The sequence below is a fragment of the Vombatus ursinus genome, unplaced genomic scaffold (assembly GCF_900497805.2).
Source record: "Vombatus ursinus unplaced genomic scaffold, bare-nosed wombat genome assembly UNPS02014825.1, whole genome shotgun sequence".
Classification (NCBI taxonomy): domain Eukaryota; kingdom Metazoa; phylum Chordata; class Mammalia; order Diprotodontia; family Vombatidae; genus Vombatus; species Vombatus ursinus.
This window is the reverse complement of record NW_020954603.1, coordinates 9,104,139-9,124,263: the sequence shown is the minus strand read 5'-3', so window position 1 is coordinate 9,124,263 and position 20,125 is coordinate 9,104,139. Positions and strand designations below refer to the sequence as shown.

The 20,125-nt window shown below is 49.7% G+C and overlaps 1 protein-coding gene across 3 annotated transcripts in view; it reads right to left on the bottom strand.

Moving 5' to 3' along the window:
* Positions 1 to 10,337, bottom strand: part of GFI1 (growth factor independent 1 transcriptional repressor) — a 14,119-nt gene extending 3,782 nt beyond the window's left edge. Inside the window, exons 1-7 of one of the 3 annotated variants that reach the window (XM_027838170.1) lie at positions 10,166 to 10,337; positions 8,591 to 8,773; positions 6,313 to 6,567; positions 5,464 to 5,658; positions 2,480 to 2,940; positions 2,119 to 2,256; positions 399 to 564 (exon numbers count right to left, since the gene is read on the bottom strand). In XM_027838170.1, coding sequence (XP_027693971.1) covers positions 399 to 564; positions 2,119 to 2,256; positions 2,480 to 2,940; positions 5,464 to 5,658; positions 6,313 to 6,427 — 1,075 coding nt within the window. In that variant the 5' untranslated portion in view covers positions 6,428 to 6,567; positions 8,591 to 8,773; positions 10,166 to 10,337. The remainder of the gene's footprint in view (positions 1 to 398; positions 565 to 2,118; positions 2,257 to 2,479; positions 2,941 to 5,463; positions 5,659 to 6,312; positions 6,568 to 8,590; positions 8,774 to 10,165) is intronic. The other 2 variants (XM_027838169.1, XM_027838171.1) reach the window with 2 other exon arrangements.
* Between the last annotated feature and the right edge of the window lie 9,788 nt (positions 10,338 to 20,125).

The window sequence follows — 20,125 nt, the reverse complement described above, 5'->3', positions numbered from 1 at the left end:
GGGGGGGGGGGGGGGGGGGGGGGGGGGGGGGGGGGACTAGAATAGAAGGTCCATTCTTCCTAGGGATGGAGGCACTATAACATAACATGACCAGGATCTTAAGGGACCCAGATCCAAACCATGACCACTCTGTGCCTAAGTAAGTCTCCTTACTTAGGTGACTTTCTCCAAATCTACCAACTGTAAGCGCTCACACCCTGCAAGGCCAGGGGCACACGGAGTGTGTGGACTACAGAGAAGGAGCAGGATATGCTGGACCTAAGCGTAGGGAAGGGAGAGTGACTGAAGAGAAAGGCGTATGTGTAAATGGACACAGGAGAAAAGAGTGAGGGAGTTTTTGTGTGGAGAGTGTGGCTCTGAGCTGGGCTGTTTGGGCTGTGGTACCCCCGAGTGTTTACCTGTGTGGATAAAGGTGTGTTTCTTCATGTCGGATTTCTGGTGGAACCTCTTCCCACAATACTGACAAGGGTAGGGCCGGGTGTCAGAGTGGATAAGCAGATGAGTGGAGAGAGTAGAGGATCTCTTGAAGCTTTTACCACAGATCTTACAGTCAAAGCTTCGTTCCTGCAGAGAGAGGACCCAATGGCAGCTCAGGTTAGGTGTCAACCCTCCTCATCCCCCCCTCCACCAGATCGCTAAGAAGGGATATCTTGAAATGACTTTGTTATTTCTTATCTGTGTACCTGTTGTACCATCTCCCTCTCCCCAAGAGCTGTTAGCTGCAGGTAACATAAAATCCTAGAATTGGAAGGGATTTTAGAGGTCATTTAGGTTCCTTAAAATCAGGGGGATGAAGGAGATCATCATCATCTGTATCCTCGGTCCCTAGCACAGTGCCCACCCCCCACATAAAGGCACTTAACAAATATTTCTTCAGCTGAATTGCTGAATCCTTATGAAGTTAACCCAGGCTGATACAACATAAGTAGCTGACTTCCTCAGTACCTCTACTCCTTAATACACAAAAACATCCCCCATATAGCATCCTTTCCCAACATACCTCAAGCATCCCTGTCTTCCTACTTACTCACCTCATTTTCTTTGTCCCACATTACCATTCTTTTCCACTCCCCCCACTTCTTCTCTCCCTATACACTTTTTCCCCTACAAAAACACTTCAAACTGTGAACCACTCTGAACACAAAATCTCCCCACCTCAATTTCTTACACCCATTTACACACACACACACACCTCCCCAGAAGGCTTTTCAAAGTTTCCCACCTCTTAGTCAATTAAGACTTAGTGGAAAGAACACACACTTCTGAAGTCAGAGGATCCTTCCTCAATACTCTGGTCTGACACTTACTACCTGTGTGACCTTGGACTAGTCATTAAACTTCCCAGGGCCACCGTTTCTTCATTTGTAAATTGAAGGGATTGGATTTTAAATCCCTTCCAGCTATAGATTTCACCTTCTGTCCCTGTCCTTTGAACAACCACGACCGAGACCTTTGTTTGAATGGCCTTTTCCCCCCACAGAGAAGTCTTTTCAAATTAAGTGTCCCTCAAAATCAGAGCGCTCGAGCATCCATTCGGATCCTTAACTGGGCAAACAGATTTTTGCCAGAGCGCTGGATGCTTTTCTTTTTCATCCACAAGAGGGATGAGGGCCAGGTCACTAAACTGGGCCATCTGTGAGAAAGGAGAGAGAGAGGTTAGAGAGGCAGGGCTAATGAAAGCGGAAACATTCAAGCCCAAGTAAAGAAAAGTCAAAGCGATGAGCAGGATTTGACCCCCCCCCCTTTTTGCGGGGGGGGGGGGGAGGACCTGTGTTTTCACTGACATCGGAAACTCCCTCTACGGAAACATGTTACCTGCTTGGCAACTCTTGGAATGAGAGAGTTGTGCCCCAGGCACTGAAAAGTTAAATGACTAGGGTCCTACAGCCAATAAATGTCAGAGGTGGCTAGGTAGGAAAATGGTATCCTGCTGGAGAAAACTAGGAGGGAAAAGTTATTCCAGAGCGCCGGGGGACGGGTCGAACCCCTTAGGACCAGGCCGGGAAGACACGAACCCGACTTCTTAAAGAGCGATTCGGTCGAGTCAGTTACTCAGGGTAACACACCAGCCCCTTCTCCCGTTAGGGTGCGGGGTTGCGAGCGAGCTCGGGCGCTTACCTGCGAATGCACGGCTTTATGCTGCTCCAGGCTCACCGCATGCCCAAAGGTCTTCCCGCACATCTCGCAGGCGAAAGGTCTCGTGCCGCTGTGGGATCTGCGCACGTGCACCTCGAGGCCGTGGGGAGTGGAGAACACCTGGGGCGCAGGTGGGGTAGGGGGAGACGGAAGGAAGAGGCTGAGCCGAGGGGCGGAGGGAAGGAGCTCAGGAGCTCAGGAGCCTAGAGGGGAGGGACTCGAGCGGAGGCACGGAGAAGGCCGGGACTGGCGTCTGGGGCCCACCCGCCAAAGGGGCTGAGCCGGCGGCAGGGCAGGGCGCGCGGCCCGGGAAGGACCAGATGGGCCGCCGGGCCCCGCTCACCTTGCTGCACTTGATGCACTTGTAGGAACCGTTGTTGAGCAAGAGGCGAGTACAGAGCAGCTCGGACTCCACCTTGATGCCCGAGCCCTTGTCCGGGTAGAGCCCGCCCGCCGCCGGCGGTCGCTCGTATAAGCGGGCTGCCGCCGCCACCGCAGCAGGACCGAAGTCCCTGTAGAGGCCCAGGGCGGCGCCGCCGCTGCCCCCGCTGCCGCTGCCCTCGGAAGCCCCGCCGCCGCCGCAGCCCCGTTCCGGGCCGTAGAGGGCGGCCGGGGCGCCGGGCTCCGGGTTCCGTTCGCCGAAGAGGCCCAGCCCAGCTCCTCGCTCCAGGGCGTGGCAAGGTCGGTAGCTCTGCACCAGATGCCGCAGGTCGGAGCCTGACAGGCTGTTCCACGTGTAGGGCTTGAAGGGCACCGGGAAAGGCTGGGCCTCGTCCAAGGAGGGGCACACGGACTTCTCGGACGCTGTGGAAGCAGCAGGAACACGAGGGCACAGTCACAACTACTCCCGGCCCCGGGGCTCGGTGTCAACAGTAAAAGCCGATCTCCAAAGCCGGCCAGCCTCGAAACGCACCACTAACCCTACGCCTTATCTTTAGTGTGACCCAGGGCGCGTCGGCCCACCCTGTGCCCATGGTGGGGAGCAGGGGGTGTCATTCCCTGAGTGGATAGTTCTCTCTTCTGACTCACGAGAGGCACAGAGTAGGAGCTCAATCCGCGTTTGCTGAATTGACCCTAACGCCGCACGGAGCGATTTCTGACGAAATGTCTCATGGTCAGAAAATTCAGCCTCTGGACAGCGCTCGCCTACCTCTCTCGGGAGGTCAGGGGCAGAACCCATCCAAGCTGACTCCTCCTCCTTCTCTCTCTCGGTGGGGGGAGGAGGAAGGTGAAGGAGTTAGCAGGATATGAGGCAGGACGGGAGGGAGAAAAGGGAGACTACAAAAAGCTGCAGGGATGCATCTGGCAGTAGAGACAAAAAACTGGCTTGATCTTTCGGAAAGCTGAAAAGTGCCGAACTAGGGGCAGGAGGAGGTAAGGGTGGGGGCGGGTTGGGGGACCGGAGTGGGACAGTCTTTGAGGGGAACCATCGAGAGACTAGATCATCCAGGGCAGCACTGCAGAATTGACATAGTTAAATTCCCACCTGGTCGGGTCGGATTGCCAATCCTCTGAAAGTGTTTCTGTTTCCAGAAGCTGCATTTCTCTCAAACTAATCATTTTATACATATGCTGTGAATATATTATGCATGCACATACATCTTCGTTGAACTATAGTCCAATCAGTGTCGCTTAACTTAATAAGATCAGCCCAGTGTTTATTTAGAAAATGTTTTAGGGAGGCTTAGATCCTGTGTTTGCACCTTACGAGAGCGAATACGAAGTATGCCAAGATAAACATGGAGAACCTGTAATTCATAGGAACACTGGCATTTTGGTTTTAGCAAAATCATAATAGACTGTCTCAGAAAATCATGGGGGTGTGCATGTTTAAAAAACTAGGAACCAAGTCTCAAGGTCTCTTTAAAAAAAAAAAAGTTAAAAGTACTTCTGAGATGGTAGAATGGGAAAAGTATTAGAACTCTAAGTAGGAGATGTGGGTTCTAGGCTTGGCCATGTCTCTAACTGACCATAGCTTAGGACAGTTACTTTCTCTTTCTGGTTCTTAGTTTCCTTAGTCGTAAAACAAGGGTTGGGCTGGATGACTTTTAAGGTCCCTTTCAGCTCAGATCCTGGGATTCTACGTCTCTGGGCAAAATCCAGCTCAAATGCAGGCTCTAATTTTGCCAGTCCGGGAATACCTAAGGAACCAGCCTCCTCAACCAAACAAACTCCCAGTTCTTTCTCAGCTCTTCCTCTCCCTATACCTCAACTATGCAGTTACTTAGTTTTCACAAAACCCATTGCATTCAGACTCCACTAACCGAGACCCTGAGTCTTTAGCTAGGTCTCAGCTCTGGTTCCCTAACTAAACGAAACAAAAAGCTGGGGGTTAGGAATTCTTTTCAAGGCAGACCCTTCCCCAGGATCATTGGCTCTTGAGAAGGGAGTGAGTTTAGATAAGGTGAGCCTAAGGGAGCCAGGCGGGACATGGAGTAAACCACCCCCCTTCCAGGTCAAAGATCAAATCTCAGATTAGATAGGAGATCTGGACAGACATTGGAGGGGTACAGAAACCCTGGCTGTTAAAGCCAGGAAGGAGACTGGTTTATAGAAACACCTTTTTTTCCATTAGTCCCCACTTCATGAAGTCTTCCTATGCTTGAAATAGTTGTGTGTATAAACCATTTTTTAACTACAAGACACTAACTTCAGTTCCCCACTCCTCTTTTCAGTGACTTTCCCTGCCACAGACACACAGGCACACTGCAGTCATACACTTCAAAGCAGGGCCTTCTCCCCCCTACTTGCCCACTTCAAGTAAAAGTCATTGTTGGGGGGTGCCCTCTTTGCTGGGACATTCTGAGTTAGGGACAACACCCCCCTGGCGATGCCTGCCTCCGCCCTTTCACTCTGAGTTGAGCTCGGAAAGTCACCCCCAGTAGCAGTGGCCTCCACCCTTCCTGTCCCCGCATGTGTTGTCCTTTGGTGGGAATAGGGCAAGCGGGTTCTCCAGCCATCTCGCCCCCCAATTCTAAAGAATTATGATCAGAAATTCAACTTAAAGAGGAAAAAAGGGAGATTTTCCCTAACATACAAACTATCTCATCAACAAGAAAACTCTAATGCTCCCTCTAGGGAAAAATATACTGAAAATATACCGAAAATAACTGGGACCCTTTGCTCCCACTGTTACCTGTGAAGAAATTTCCTGGATCTTAACTCTGCTGCCTGCCCATAGTGGCAGGATTTAACCCAAACTGGATTTGAACACACTTGTGCTCAGAGGTCCCCCCCCCCCCCACTATGCCAATCTGCCCCAAATGGGTTAATTTCCTTTCCTCTCTCCCTCTCCCCTTACCCCTGCAGACCCATGGCTCTAGCTACCTGGAGATGCGGAAGGCGATGGGGGCCTCCAGAAATCCTCAAACTCCGGGTTTCTATCGCAGACGCTGCCCTCACAGCTGGCTGGAGACACTGAGACTGCGTCAGGGGCCTCAGTCAGTTGGGACTCTGGGGAGATAGGTCCTTGAGGCTCGGGATCAGAAGGTCCCGGGCTCGAGTCCCCTGGCATGTTGCTGTCTGTCTCGGGAGAAGAGGGAGAGAGATGGCTCAGTCCAGGGTTAGAGCCCCGAGAGCAAGGACGTGGGCCCCCTTTAGGCACTCCCTGGGAGTTCGAGAATTAGGGCGCCTGTTCTAAGGGCCAGGAAACAGCCGGTTGGAGACAGATTTCTGTCTCCACTCCCGGGATAAGGGCAGGTTTCTCTTTTCCCTATCAAGGGCCAGTAGGCTGAGTGGACATCAAGTGGAACAGTGCCCACAGAGCGTACCCAAGCCTCAGGCTTAAGCGGGTGGGGTAGGTGGAGCGATGAAGAGGGCAGCTTGTCTCCTAAACTAAATCTTTAAAACAAAAAAAAAATAACACAGTAATAGGGGTGGCAGAAGGCACTGGAGAAATTCAAGGAAAGGAGAATGGGGACCGAGAAGGGAAAAGGAAAGGAGCCTACGTTCTACTCCATTTGCCTCCAAGAGGAGGAAGGAGGCACCGGACCCGAGGTGAATTGGAGAAAGCAGAAAGAACTCGGTGTGGGAGGCGGGGGCGGTCAGGAGACGTAGGGCCAGGGTCGGGGCTGACTGGGGGACGACGACACATTAACCGAGCGAGGCAGCGGGCAAATCTACTCTGCCTCTGGGCACCCAGTCCCTCAGCGACCCGACGTCGACTCAGCCCCGCACCTGCACAGATCTGCGCCAGCACATTCTCCAAGCGGAGGCCGTAGTCCTGATCCGGTGATCGCGGCTGGTGGTAGCTGTGAGCCTTCTTGCTCTTCACAAGGAAGGACCGAGGCATCCTCACTTCGCCGTTATCCCTGCTGCCCCTGCTCCTCCAACCGCAACCAACTCTCCGTTCCTCTTTCCAGGCTCCGCGAGGACCAAGTTCACTCCAGGGTCACACCTGCTCGGCTTCCAAGCTGCGACCTCGGAGGAGACCTGCTCGGGGAGAGAAGGTTCTAAGCGTGGGTGCAGAGATCTAAGGCTGGGAAGGGACTAAGCAATGCTTGAGGGAAAGATGCCTGGCTAGGGGGATGGGGGATAAGAGGAGAGAGGGATGGGGCCTGGGTCAGGGAGGGGCCGCCATGGGGAGGAGCCTTCGCCTCTGTGGCGCTGCTCCGCTCACCAGGTGGCAGGCACTCAGACAGGTGGCTAGAGCCGCCGGCTGCCTCGGCAGACACAGACCCAAATCATAAAATGACGGCCCTCGAAGCTAAGGGGCCTCTCCTTAGGATAGCTCAGACCTCTCTCCCCTCCTCCCCCCCAGCTGGCCTCTCCTTCCCTGTTTCCACACACTACTCTCTATCTGTCCCCCGCCTTTGGGACTCCTCCCCTTCCCCTCCAACCTCGTTGGGGAAATCAAACCCGCCTGGAGGGCCAAGAGTGAGACAGTCTCGATTCACTCGGTTACCCGAACTCGGTCACTCAATCCCTGGCCTGTATCTGTCATCTGCAAGGGAGGGGGGAGGGGAGGGGCACCGGACGGTAACTGAGATGCTCGCCTACTCTGCAAGGGGGCAGCTAGGAGGCCGAGGGATCGCCGCGAGTCAGGGTCCCGTCTGCGAAGGACGACGAGCTCAGATAAACAGAGACAAAGACACACGGACCAGGGGACAGGCAGATACACACCGAGGGCAGAAATCAAATGTCTAAACGAAATCACATACACACACAGCCTATGGACAGTAATTAGCTCTGGAAATGGCGGCTGAGTAGATCAAAGACACAACAATACCAAGGGGCGTGTGAGGGAGAGGGGGGACTGAAGGAAACAGGAGACCTGACCTAAGAAATCCTCAATCCCCGGCTGTAAAAAAAAAAAAAAAGGCATTTTCCTCTCCCATAACTCCAACCCCCCCCCCCTTTTTTTTGTAAACAAAAGTTGTTTAATGCTGGGAGAGGCCTTGGAGGCCCAGCCCCGCACTCTAGAAACGCTCAGACTCTAGGATCAGGTGAAAAGCAGAACCCAGGGAGAACGGAAAGTTATTGGGACAGACTCATCAGCAAGGAAATTCGAGCTCCCGGGAGGCTGTGGCCGCTACCGCAGGTAGAGGAGGGCGGGAGGCGGGAGGGGCCTGAGGGCAGCTCTGGGCTGCGGCTTGCTGCTACAGACGCCGCTGCCTGGAGGGGCCTGGGAGCGAGGACTCTCTCGAAGGCCGTCTCCCATTTACCCAATCAGATCACCTCCCTGTCCCCACAGTCCAGCTGGGGACTGGATGGGAGGTAACGAGTAGCCTCTCATAGAGGGGAGGGAGCAGAGATAGCTCCTCTACCTTCTTAAGGATCTCCTCTATGGCTGAACAGGTGAGGTCTCTAAAACGAATCTGAACAGTGTTCTTCTCCACATTACCCGAGGGGACACTCAATCGACCAGCCCTAGGGAGGTCCTAGGCTTAGAGTCTTAGGACAACAAAAGGAAGAGAGGAGAGGAGAAGCCTCTACATTCAAGCAGATAGGTGCTCCTCTGAATTGGGGACAGGGGAACCTTTTCCGGTCCTCGAGCTCTCCCTCATGGCTGTGTTCACCCCCTCCACTTCAGTCAACATCTTTTAAACAATACCAATCCTCCCAGCCCAGGCTCGGAAATGTGGGGAAGAACTACCCTAAGCGCTCCAGGACAGAAAACACAGTTTGTAAATTTCGAGGGCTAGTCAGCTGGAAGATAGAATTTTATCTCCCCCTAACCCTCACCCCCTCTCCTCCCCACTCTATCTTGCTACCCGGGTGCACTGGTTTTAGCGGAAAGGATAACTAGGGGGAAGAGGGAGAGGGGCGGGAGAGGGAAATATTTCCAAAACACTACTTTCTAAGATTATAAGCGTGTTGTTCAGAGAGATGCTATTTCCCCTCTCACTGCCCCCCCCCCACATTCAGGAGCTCTCTGTCTCTGTCTCTCTCTGTCCCTGCCTGCCTGCCTGTCTGTCTGTCTGTCTGTCTCTCTCTCTCTCACACAAACACACACCTGGCCATCCGTATACTCTCCCGGCACTGATTGATGTCTCTTCCCAGGAATCCTTCTGGAATGACACCTCTTCTCCCCCTGCTTGTGTTTCTTTTGTCGTCGAAGCAGATGGACCCTCCAGAAAGAATGAGCAAAGTCAATTCGATTCACCGAACGTTTATTCCGAGCCCTGAGTGGCAGGCCCTGGAGATGCAAAGACCCTGCGCTCAAGAACTGACATCCTACTGCATACCCCCACAAACAACTCCAAGCTAGTCAGGTCCACGAACAAAAATTAAAGTCGAAGGACAACGAAAAGCCAATGCAAGACGCCTTTGAGCATCCGTCACCCTCTGGCGGAGAGATAGTCGACGAATCCCACAATACCGGTCTACCTGCCCTTCAAAGCATCCTTAAGAAGGTGCAGTGAGGGGCAAGCAGGGGGAGAGAATGCAGTGTAGGGCCTCTGCCCCTTATGCTCGCGACTTCAGTAGTTCCCCAGATTCCAGAACGGTGGTTCTCAGCTACCCTGGAGATGTTTTCAAGAAAAGTCATTCCTGTCATTCTAACCTGAACCCATTTAGCAGGCATCCCCCAAGGCCAGGCCTAGTCACCCAAATATGCTGTCTCTGCCTTGCTTTTTCACCGGTACTCGCTGGCAGAGATGCCCACCCAGGCCAGTGGACCAGTGCTCTCTTGGGTTGGCAGGATGAGGAAGGAAGAAGAGGAAGCCAAGGTTCGGTCTTCTCAGGACCTGGGGCAGAGCCCTGCTCCTTGGGACTCCCTCTCTTAAAGATCCCCGTGCCCCGTCGGAGCCCGGCCAAGGCCACAGATACAATTCGTGGGAAGGCTGCCTCCAGGGTGCAGCTGGCGTCGCTGGGGGGCGGGGGAGGGCAAGGACTCAGCCTGGGACTCAGGTCTCCCAGAACAAGACAGCTAAAAGGGCCCAGGAAAATACAGAGCTTCGGAGCCTTCTTCCAGACCCCCAGCGGCCAAGTTTTCGTACACCTCCAAGAGGCCTGAGCCCACCGGGCCCTGGGAACCTGGGAGTCGGAGGAGGTGAAGGGGGCGGCTCCTTTTCCTTAAGTGGGTCTCCTCCTCCAGTTGCTTCCTTCCCCAAGGGGTTCCCCGTGTACCCCCTGCACACACACACCATTTCTGAACAGCACAAACCGACCAGTACGCTTGCCCCGCTCCCCCAATATCTCCCCATTCTTTCATCTCAGGAGAAAGGGGCAGAGAAAGGGGTGTGGCGGCTCAAAAAAGCCAGGAGCACCAAGGCAAGAGAATGCCTAGAGCTCCCCAAGAAGACTTGGGCAGCAAAGCCTGCAGCTGGGCACTGTGAAACTTCCAGAGCCTAGGCGCCGGGGCGCGGGCCGACAGAGACGCACACTCTCTCAGCGGCCCGGAGGTCAGGGCATGGAGGGGAGTGCTCCCACTTAGTCACCCGATGGATAGCGTGATGAGGCACTAACCTAGGGACCTGCAGTCCGGCCTGGCCCCTGTCTGTCTCCCTTCCTATGTCTTCCCCCATCCATTGCTGCCGCCCCGGGGCCCCAGCTGGAGGCGCGGAGAAGCCCGAAGGCAGATGCTTACCATGCACGGGTCCGCACGCTGGAGCCGCTGCTCTCTCCAGCCCCTTTTCAAACTGAGTCTTGCTTTTGGAAGACCGCGCTCTCTCTGGTTGCCTTTTTTTTTTTTTTTTCTTTCAAAACTCCTTCCGAGCTCAGCCCCCAAAACCACAAACTTCACTTCCTGAGCGTTAGGGAGTCGAGCTAGCACAGACCGCTCTGGGTTGATCGCCGCCGCGCCCCCCCCCCCCCCCCCCCCCCCCCCCCCCCCCCCCCCCCCCCCCCCAGACCAGAGCCCCGGGAGTCGGACTGGTCTCCCTCCCCCGTCAATTCCTTTGGTGTCGGAGCCACCAGGGTGCCGGGGCGCAGGCTCCGGGCAAGGTGCGGAGGCCGAGGTTAGGGAGGCCTGGGTCTCTCCTCCCACTTTCCTCCCTCTCGGCTTTTTGCCCTTGACTGGCTGATGGGGGGAGGAGAATGGGTTAACACTGGGCTCTGAAAATGACACGAAAGAAACTGAACTATTCTTGGCCCCGAGTGCGACTTCCGAAGCGAGAACAAGTTACAGATTCGGGACACAGATTGACTCGGGCGGAGCAGGAGGACCAGGAGGAGGAGGAAGGAGGAGGAGGAAGGGGACGACTAAGGAACCCGAGGGACGCACCTCGGAAATCGCACCCCCGCCCCCTCCTCTCATGGCTTCGGTCCCCCCTCCTGCCAGCACGCACCTCCGAACCCAGCGCGCCCGGCGCTGCCCCCAGCAGCAGTCCCAACAGTGTCTCACCCCCTGAGTTCAGGGATCTGAACCCCTCTCGGGCTGAAATACACCTCCTACCCCACCGAGGTTCCTGGGGGCTCTGAAGCTCCCTGGGCCTGGGGATTCTAAACCTCCCCCCACCTGGGGAGGGGTCTTAGCCTTTCCGCACCCCTCCCTTGGTCTGCAGTCCACTTCCCACCCACCCCCAGGCTCCTGGAGGCTCCCATGTTCCCTGGACCCGCAGCCCCCAACATCTTGAGGGCTCCGAGGCCGTCCCTGCTCCCCCCACTCCCCATCCGGGGGCCCTTATTGTCACACTAGCTATTACGGGGCTGCTCCGAAGGGCCAAAGTCTGAAGGGAGCAGGAGCGGCCCCGCAGCCCCCGAAATAACTTGTTGTGGAAACACTTGGGGATAAATACGCCCAGCAGGGCTGAAAATACCTTGACGCCCCATCCGAGAGGTTTGCTCATTTCCCTTCGGATTTAGGTAATGGTTAAATTTGGAATGGGTGGGCGAGCCGCGAGCCCCCAGCAGAGAGCAAGCAGCTAGTCAGTCCCTGCCCCGGGCGCAGGGGGGCGGGAGGGGGCCTGGCGACGAGGCCGAGTCACCAGCTAGCGCACGCCCCAGCGCGCACATATACAGCCGTGCACCACCTTCGCGCGCGGACCTTCGAGGCAAGCTTGCACGTATCTCAACGTTCCTGCGCTTTGCTTATGGCGGTCAGAGCCGCAAAATTAAAGGCCGAGCCTGCTCCTGGAGCCCGAGTCACCAGGCCAGGCGGGGAAAGCGGAGGCGCAGTGGCACCGGCTCCTCAGCTGACCCCGCGGAGCGAGCCAGGCCATTCCCAGAGCTGGGCGCAAGGGGCCAGAGGTGGGGAACGCGTGCGTGGGGGTGGGGGGGGGACGTGGGGGGCCCCCAGCCCACAGTTCCAGACACCACGTGCAGAGCGCCCAGCCCTGCCAGTTTCCAAAAGAGGAGAGAGTGCCGGGCTGGGTCTGCCAAAAGTCCACCAGCAACCGCAGGCGCCTTTGTTCTGTTCTACAGGTTCATACACAGACTGACGCCTGGTCAATCAGCTGGTCCACGCTTTGGTCTCAGAATACCAAGCGCCTAGCAGTCAACTCAACCAGCGTTTATTAAGTACCTGTTATGGTGCCAAGCACTGTGCTAAACTCTGAACTCTGCCCTGTACACAACAGACGCTTCATAAATGCTTGTTGAATGAATGCACGACTGCATTTTACACCCGAGGAAAATAGAGTTCGATCAATCCAATTCCATTAAGCGCCTGTTATTTTTCAGGCACGGTGCTAAGCTCTAGGCATGCGAAGAAAGACAAAAACAGCCCTTGCCTTCAAGAAGCGCACATTCTAGGAGAACTTGAGTGACGTGCCCAAACTCATGCAGCTTGAAGAGTCCAGATTTGAACTAAGTTCTTCCTCCTCTCCCCACCTCCTGCCTCCGAATTGTAAACTTGTCAATATTTTCCCCGCACATGCCTAGCACAGTGCTTGAATACAGTAGATACTCAATACATATTTTTTGAACGAATGAGGAGCCTGGTTTAGTGCCAACGACGTGCAGCTTAAAGCTCAGGAGATAAGCATTCTGGTCGCTGCCCTCCAGGCTGTGTGACCTTGGACTAATCACTTCTTTCTGGACCTCAGGTTCCTCGCCTGCCAATTGAGGGGATTAACCTAGATTACTTCTAAGGTACTTTCCAGTCCAGACATTCTAAGATTTAGTGATACTGACTCCTTTAATCAAACAGAAAAACCTCAAATAGAATTAGGTGTTTGTAGACTGTGACCCAAATTAACACATTTACGTCGCCACGTACTGTTCCCCCTCACCCCCAGGCTATTTGTAACATGAGTTCCTAGTGGCTAGGGGGCAATATCGCCGGCATTTCCCATTTTATTCAATGGTCTGGCGCACAGTAAGTCTTCAAAGCTGGATTTTGAGAGGAAAGGCTTTTTTTCTTTTCTGCAAAATTACACAATACCCCCCCCCACACACACACACATACACATATACACAAACACACTCAGTAACACACCCTTTCAAAGAAATAGAGGAGACTTACTTTCGGGGAAGCTACAGGAACAAGGCAGAGTACTGCCATAGATAAGGTCTGTGGGCTACTTCCTTTAATGAAAGTATAAGAATGATTTGCAATCAGTCTTGCAATCCGTAGTACGTAGGTGGTCGGGAATTGCATAAAGCATTTTTTTCTCAATGTAGACAATTAAAATAGACTTCTTGAAACAGTTTAAAAATTCCCTGGGGATTCCAGTTTAAGAATACAGAGTGATTTGCATAGCAAGCCTCTGTTTCCTAGACTACCCAAAGGTAAACTGTTGTCCGAATTAGAGCCATTTGTTAATTAACAAGGAGTAAATTAATGTGACTTTAGGCTAATCAGATGTCCTCGATACTCTGCGGGTATAATTCGAGAAACCAGGAGACTTGGTTTGGCGAGAGGGAACATAGCTTACTAAAAACCCTTTTGATTGACATGCTGGTGTCCCTGATCACTGATATAATACCTTTTAACCTTTGTCTTTTTTTAATAATGCTTACACTCTGGCTATTTTCCCACTTCCCAGCCTTACTTAGACTGTTCCCAGTTCGGAAGATGTTTCCTGTCTCTGTTGGTTGATTGAATCCATCCTTTAAAGTCCAATCGCGACTATTCCAGGAAACCTTCTCTCAACCTCCTCCTCCCCCCACCCGCCCAGGAAAGAACTTCCTCTGACCCTCCCCCCCAGCCATGGAGCAAGTTCAGCCTCTCAGAATGAACACTTTCTTTTGCACTCCTGGGATGAAAATATCATGCTTTTTTTTTTTTTTTTTTTTAAGTATAATCACTGTGTCTACTGCCCCCACCCCATAACAACAGCTGAAAGAGAATAGGAATTCTTGTTATCCAAACTTTGTTAAGCATCTAGTACAGTGCCCGGTACATAGTTTTAAAATTAATATCTGTTGAGTTGACTAGATGATTACTAAAATAAAAGACAAATACAATTCTCTCCCCTCTCCACTCTACTTGCAGAAAAAAGGCTTAATTTGAAAGAAAAGGCAGAAGACAAGCTGAAATAAAAGGAAATCTCTTGCCATCCAAGTTTCTAAAGAAACGGCCAAAAGTTACACAAGAGATGAACTTCCTTTGCACACCTGCGAGTTTGAAGTAAAAATGTCTTGAAATTCTACTAACAACATTGAATACATTAAACACGACTGCATAAACATCTTGAAAAACCTTGGGGGTTGGGGTAGGGGGTGATTTCAAGGTTTGCATGAAGATAGATATCTTAGAATCAATCAGTAGAATCTTTCAGTACAAATGTTACAATTGTCTGCTTTGCTTTCAACGTCCTTAAGATGCTTCACACTTTCATTAAAAATCTAGAAAGCAATGAGACCATAAATAATTACTGGACTGAGAGCAAAGATGAGACTCAAAAATAAGCAACTTTTTAAAAGAAAAGAGAAACTAATTTCCTTTTTCCTTCCCCCGCTTTATATATGGAATAGAAAAATGGTGAGCAAAATACATATTTAGGGCATAATTTTTGAACTTGAATTAAATAATGCTAATATATTTATACAGGTTGGATAGTATTACAAAAAAAAGCCTTTTTATAACATTTTCAAGTGTCAGCCAATGGACTATTTCAAACATTCAGTAGGACAAAATTTCTGTACAACAGAAATGGGACCATCGCTTAGAGGTTCTTGTATTAGGATGAGAATTTTCTCCTACTTATAAGTTGTTTTGTGATTGCTGATCTTATTTCAATCCTCTGAGAGAGGGCAAAGAGAAATGTGTCATAAAGAGAAGAGGGAAAGGATCTTCCCTTCTTCCACCATACTAAAGAGCTGAAATAGAGGAGGGGGGGGAGAGAGACTGGAGGAGAAAGGAGGGGAGGGGAAGAAATAATACCAAAGGGGAGAACAGACAGAAGAGGAGGGGGAAAGAGTTCATCTGTTTTTGGGAAAAGGGACGAAAAAGCCTATGACATATGCATGTCCAACAGAAAGATGGGCTCAGGACAGAAACCTGGGAAACCCTAGATGTCAGGTAGCAGGAGAAAGATGATGAACAATCAAATGAAGCTTAAAAACCAGTTATTAAACAGATGGGAGAGCATTGTCATTGAAGCCAAGAGAAGAGAGACTGTTCAGAAGGAGAGGTGGTTAGATAAGATATTTTTAAAGTGTTTTTGCAAATCTTAGATTGAAACATACATTTCAACTGTTTTTTGTTTGTTTGTTTACCCAATACAAACCTTTAATCTAGTCAACTCAGGTTAATCGATCTTGATTGTTTTGATCATGCTTTTTTTTTTTTTGCGCATAGGGTTACTATAAATTATTTCTGGCTGATTGGGGAATGAGGGGGAAATTATTTTGATGTGATGGCACCTTCCCAAACAGGTGATTTACCATAGTAGCCAGAAGGGCTAATACTATCCTAGGTCACATTAAGAGAGATGTTTTATAGTCTGGGTCAGACCAATTCTGGAGCATGAGTGTGCAGTGTAGCATTTTAGGAAACTCAGAGGAATATCTCAAAGCTGGAGGCTATGGACAAAGATGAGTTGGTGTATGCTGTTGAGTTTACCCTGGCCAACATGAGATTGAACCCTTGGAAAATCTTTAGAAGAGGTTGAGATGTTGAGAATACTGAAGACCATGCCATGCCAGGAAGCATTGGAGGCAATAGGCATGTTTAACCTACACAAGAAAAGGGATTGAAAATGAAACAATAAAATAAATCTTAAAAAAAAAAAATGGAGGCCTGTCATATAGAAATGTCAGCCTGGTTCTGCTAGGCTCTAGTGGCTAAATGAAGAACCATGGGTGGGATTGTTGTGGAGGGAGGAGCTGAGGAAGCAGACTGGGGGAAGGGGGAGCTTCAGCGGTGGATTTTTAGCTCAACATTCATTCAATCAGTCAATAAACACTCATTAAGCACTTACTGTGTACCAAGCACTGAGCTGGAGCCACAAACACCAGCAAAAAGAAAAACAGTTCCTACCCTCGGGGAGCTTACATAAAAAAGAGTGAAAGAGTGGAAGGGCAACTGGGCAGTTGGGTGACAGTGGATAGAGCACTGGGTCTGGAGCTAGGAAAACCCGAGTTCAAATCTTTCCTCAGACACTTACTAGCTGTGTGACCCTAGGTGAGTCACTTCACCTCTGTCTGCCTCAGTTTCCTCAACTCTAAAATGGTGATGATAATAACATCCATCTCCTAGGGTTGTTGTGAGGATCAAATGAGATATTTGTAAAGTGCTTAACAGTGCCTGGCTCATCGTAGGTACTTCATAAATGCTTATTCCCTTCCTCCCTTCCCTACCAGGTGGAAGGTACCATTCTAGGCACTGGTTGGGAAGGGAGGAGTACAAGCTGAGCAAGACTGGTTATCTATCCTCCAAAAGATGTCTAGTCCACAGGTGCAACTTAACCTAAGGCTCATGAACTTCTTAAAAAAACCATATTTTGAGAACTATATTTCCATACAAGTACTCTTCTTTGTAATATCATGTAGTTTATTTTGTGCACTAAAAAACATACTTCTGAGAAGGGATCCAGAAGCTTCACCAGATTGTCAAAAGAGGCTCAGCACAGAATAACAACAACAACAACATAATAATAATAATAAAGATAAACTTACATTTACACAGCACTTCATTGATTACAAAGCACTTTCCTCCTAATGTATGTATGAACTGATGCACACTGAAGAGAGCAGAAGTAGGGGAAAATATATACACTAACTTCAACATTGTAAAGATACACAACTTTTAAAGACCTAAGAACTCTGATTATTGCAATGACCAATCATGATTCTAGAAGGTTCAAGATGAAACATATTACCCACTTCAAAGAGGTGATGGATTTAGGGTATAAACTGAAACATAATAATGTATGCGTTTTTGGACATGTCCAATGTATGAATTTTGCTTGACTATTCAGAGTTACAAAGGTTTTATTTCTCTTTCTTTTTCAAGGTGGAAGAAATGGAATGGAGATAAAACAGGTTGTTTTTTTTTAATTTTAAATTAAAATGATGAATGGATTAAACTAGGCAATTCTTGGTTCCCTTTCATCTCTAAATCTATGATCCAATGACAATTTCTTTTTGTTTTTAAATATTTTATTACCAATTGATCAAACATTTTTATTATTATTTGATTATCAATAAACATTTATTAATCACTTCTTACGTGCCATGCATTATGCAAGTTGATGGGGACACAAAAACAAAGAATGAAACAGTCCATGCTCTCTCTACTTTTTCCAAAAAATAACAAAATTTAATTACATAATGATGATACTGATGACAAATTCTCTCTGTCCCCTCTCAATCTCTATTCCTTCATACTCACACAGTCTTGTTGTCATGGTATATTCAATTGCAGCCAGGCTTGGCAAAGAGTTATTTGAGGAGATCAGAGGCACAGATACGGGGAGGTTTGCAGGCTTGTCTTGGTGAAAATGGCCAAAAGAGACTGCTATTAGGTGGGGTCCTTGTCCCTGAGCTTCTTACCATCAGAGGCTTTGAGGCCAAAGGTATCTCCTTTATGAAGGGTTAAGCTTCTCTCCCACCTCATTCTCCTCTACCTTCCAGAGATATTCTTCTTTTGGGGTCCATAGTTCACTCCGTCCCAAGGAGGCCAGACAGAATTCAGGTCTTCTTGACTTCAGGTCCAGTGCTCTATCTACTGTGCCACCTAGCTGCCCCATAGAAGAATGGGTAGAATGTAAACTACTTTGAGGGCAGGGACTACTTTTTTTCTTTATATCTCCAGTATCTAGCCCCATGTCTTACACATGGTCTTGCATAATTGGTTAGGATAGTTGGATAGTGAAGTGGATAGAGTGCTGGGCCTGGATTCAAGAAGATTCATCTTCATGATTTCAAATCAGGCCTCAGATACTTACTAGCTGAGTGACCCTGGGCAAGTCACTTCTCCCTGATTGCCTCAGTTTCCTCATCTGTAAAATGAGATGGAGAAGGAAGTGGCAAATCATTCCAGTATCTTTGCCAAGAAAACCCCAAAATGGGGTCATGAAGAGATGGACATGAATAAAAAATGACTGAACAACAACGAAATAAATGGTTGTCAAATTGAGTTAATTTAATTAGATGGGTGGGTGGTCAATAGGAAGAGATAGAGAGCTTCCTGGCCAAAACTATAGAGCAAGAAGACAGCAGGAAGTGTTTTTGAGAGGGCCGGTAATCCAACATGGCTGGAGCCCTGTGGCACCTGTGAAGGGCAGTAGCACAAAATAATGGCGTCAGATTGGGAAGGACCTTGAACACAGTTTGAGAGATTACTTTTTGGTTGATAAGGAACCATTAGACTACCCATCTAATCTCATTTTTCGGAAGAAGCTGAGGCCCAGAGAGGTTCTGTGCTTGACCCAAAGTCACATGGGGGGCAGAGCCAGAACAAGGACTCAGGTCTTTTGCATGGCACTTAGATTCTTTCTGCTTTCTTACACTGCTTCTTCTCTGGAGATGTTTTCTGCTAACGATGTGCTCAGAAAAGCTGCTGAGTTTTGTTGCAGTTCAAGGTATTTACATAGCTGGAGTCAGGACTGGTATCGTTCTTGGGGCTCTTCTTGGCATGGTTTGGCTTTCTACAGGCTTTCCTACACTTCTGCAAATTCTTATCGGTTTGTTAGGTTCCATCAAACTACACCGTGGAGCTGGTTTCGGGCTGAATGGATCAGGAGTAGACAAAAAGAGAAGGCTGCTTTGGTCTTCTGGGCTGGGTCACTCTAGTTTATGTTTCTTTCCCTTAAATGGCCAGGATGATTCCACCATTGCTGCCTTTAGTCACAAGAAATGAGGGGCAGCTGGGTGCAAAGCAGCTATTAACCCTTAAAGATGCTACTCGTCTGATGTATTTTTTTAATTTTGAAAAGGAAATGTATACTGTACACATGGCAGACTCTGAAGCAGGAGAGGCAGACGTGATTATGGCAGTTGAGATGCACCTGGGTGCTTCTAACTGTTCCCAGACGTAAATTCTAGGGGTTGGCACAAAGAATGTGTCATCACACACTAGTCTAGTAGGGCCCAGAATGCAAACTTCCCACCCTGTGCTTGTCTTCTTGTCCAGGATTAGGCCCTTCCTTGACCTAAGGACCTTGGCTGGGGTAAGGAGTCATTCTCTACAGGGTGAACTGAGCCAATGAATCTTTACATCTGGCTATGGATGGGTTCAAGTCCCTGGGGAAATGTCAGAGCCACCCTGAACACCATAACACTCCTTTTTGGCATAACCAAACAATGACTCCTTAGCTTTCATGCACACAAGACAACCTCCAGATAGACCAGAGTTGCTGAGCTGCTACACAGAGGAGACTGGCCAAAAAAGGGGGGTGGCTAACAAGAGCCATTAGAAAGATGCCATCAGGCTAATTCCTTTCAAGTGACAAAATGTTGGTTCCCTATGCTTCAGATTTCACCCTGTTTTCACAACTCAAGAATCTTTTTGCTCTAGAACAGGGTTTGTTCTAAACCTGGGGCCCGTGATCTTTAAGAATTTTTTTTTTGATAACTGTATTTTACTATAGTAATTGGTTTCCTACGTATTTTATTTTATGCATTTAAAAACATTACTGTGAGAAGGGGTCTGCAGGCTTCACTAGATTGCCAAAGGGGTCAATGACACAGAGGTCTGGGATTTCTGTTCCAGGAGCACTCTGGTTAGACTGCCCGATGCCTTCCTTGTGGCTTGGATCTGAGATGGCTGTTTGCTGACAGCACTTTGGGCTTTGAGGTTTACAAAAAACTTCCCTCCATTAAGGCATGTTTGGATTACTTCATTCATCTCTCTCCTACTGCCCCTCATGTTCTCCTAATCGCAGTCACCTCAGCAACTACTTTCATTTCCCCCAATGCTTTGTACACTTCACAGTGCCCAATGTAGTGCAACACACAGCTGGTGCTCAAGGAAGGCTTGCTGAATGAGAGGTGGCCTGGTGTATTCAGTTGGTCAATAAATATTCATTCCCTGAAATGAACTTCCTCAATCGATGCAGATCAGCAGCTTCTCCTCAAGTTAAGAGTCTCAGGGAGTTGGCCCAGGCACCACACAAGCCAGTATGTGTCCGAGGTGAGACTTGGTCAAGCTCTTTTTATGTGCCAGGCTCTGCGCTAAACGTGGAGGATATGAAGAAAGGCAGAGCTGCTATTCTAATGG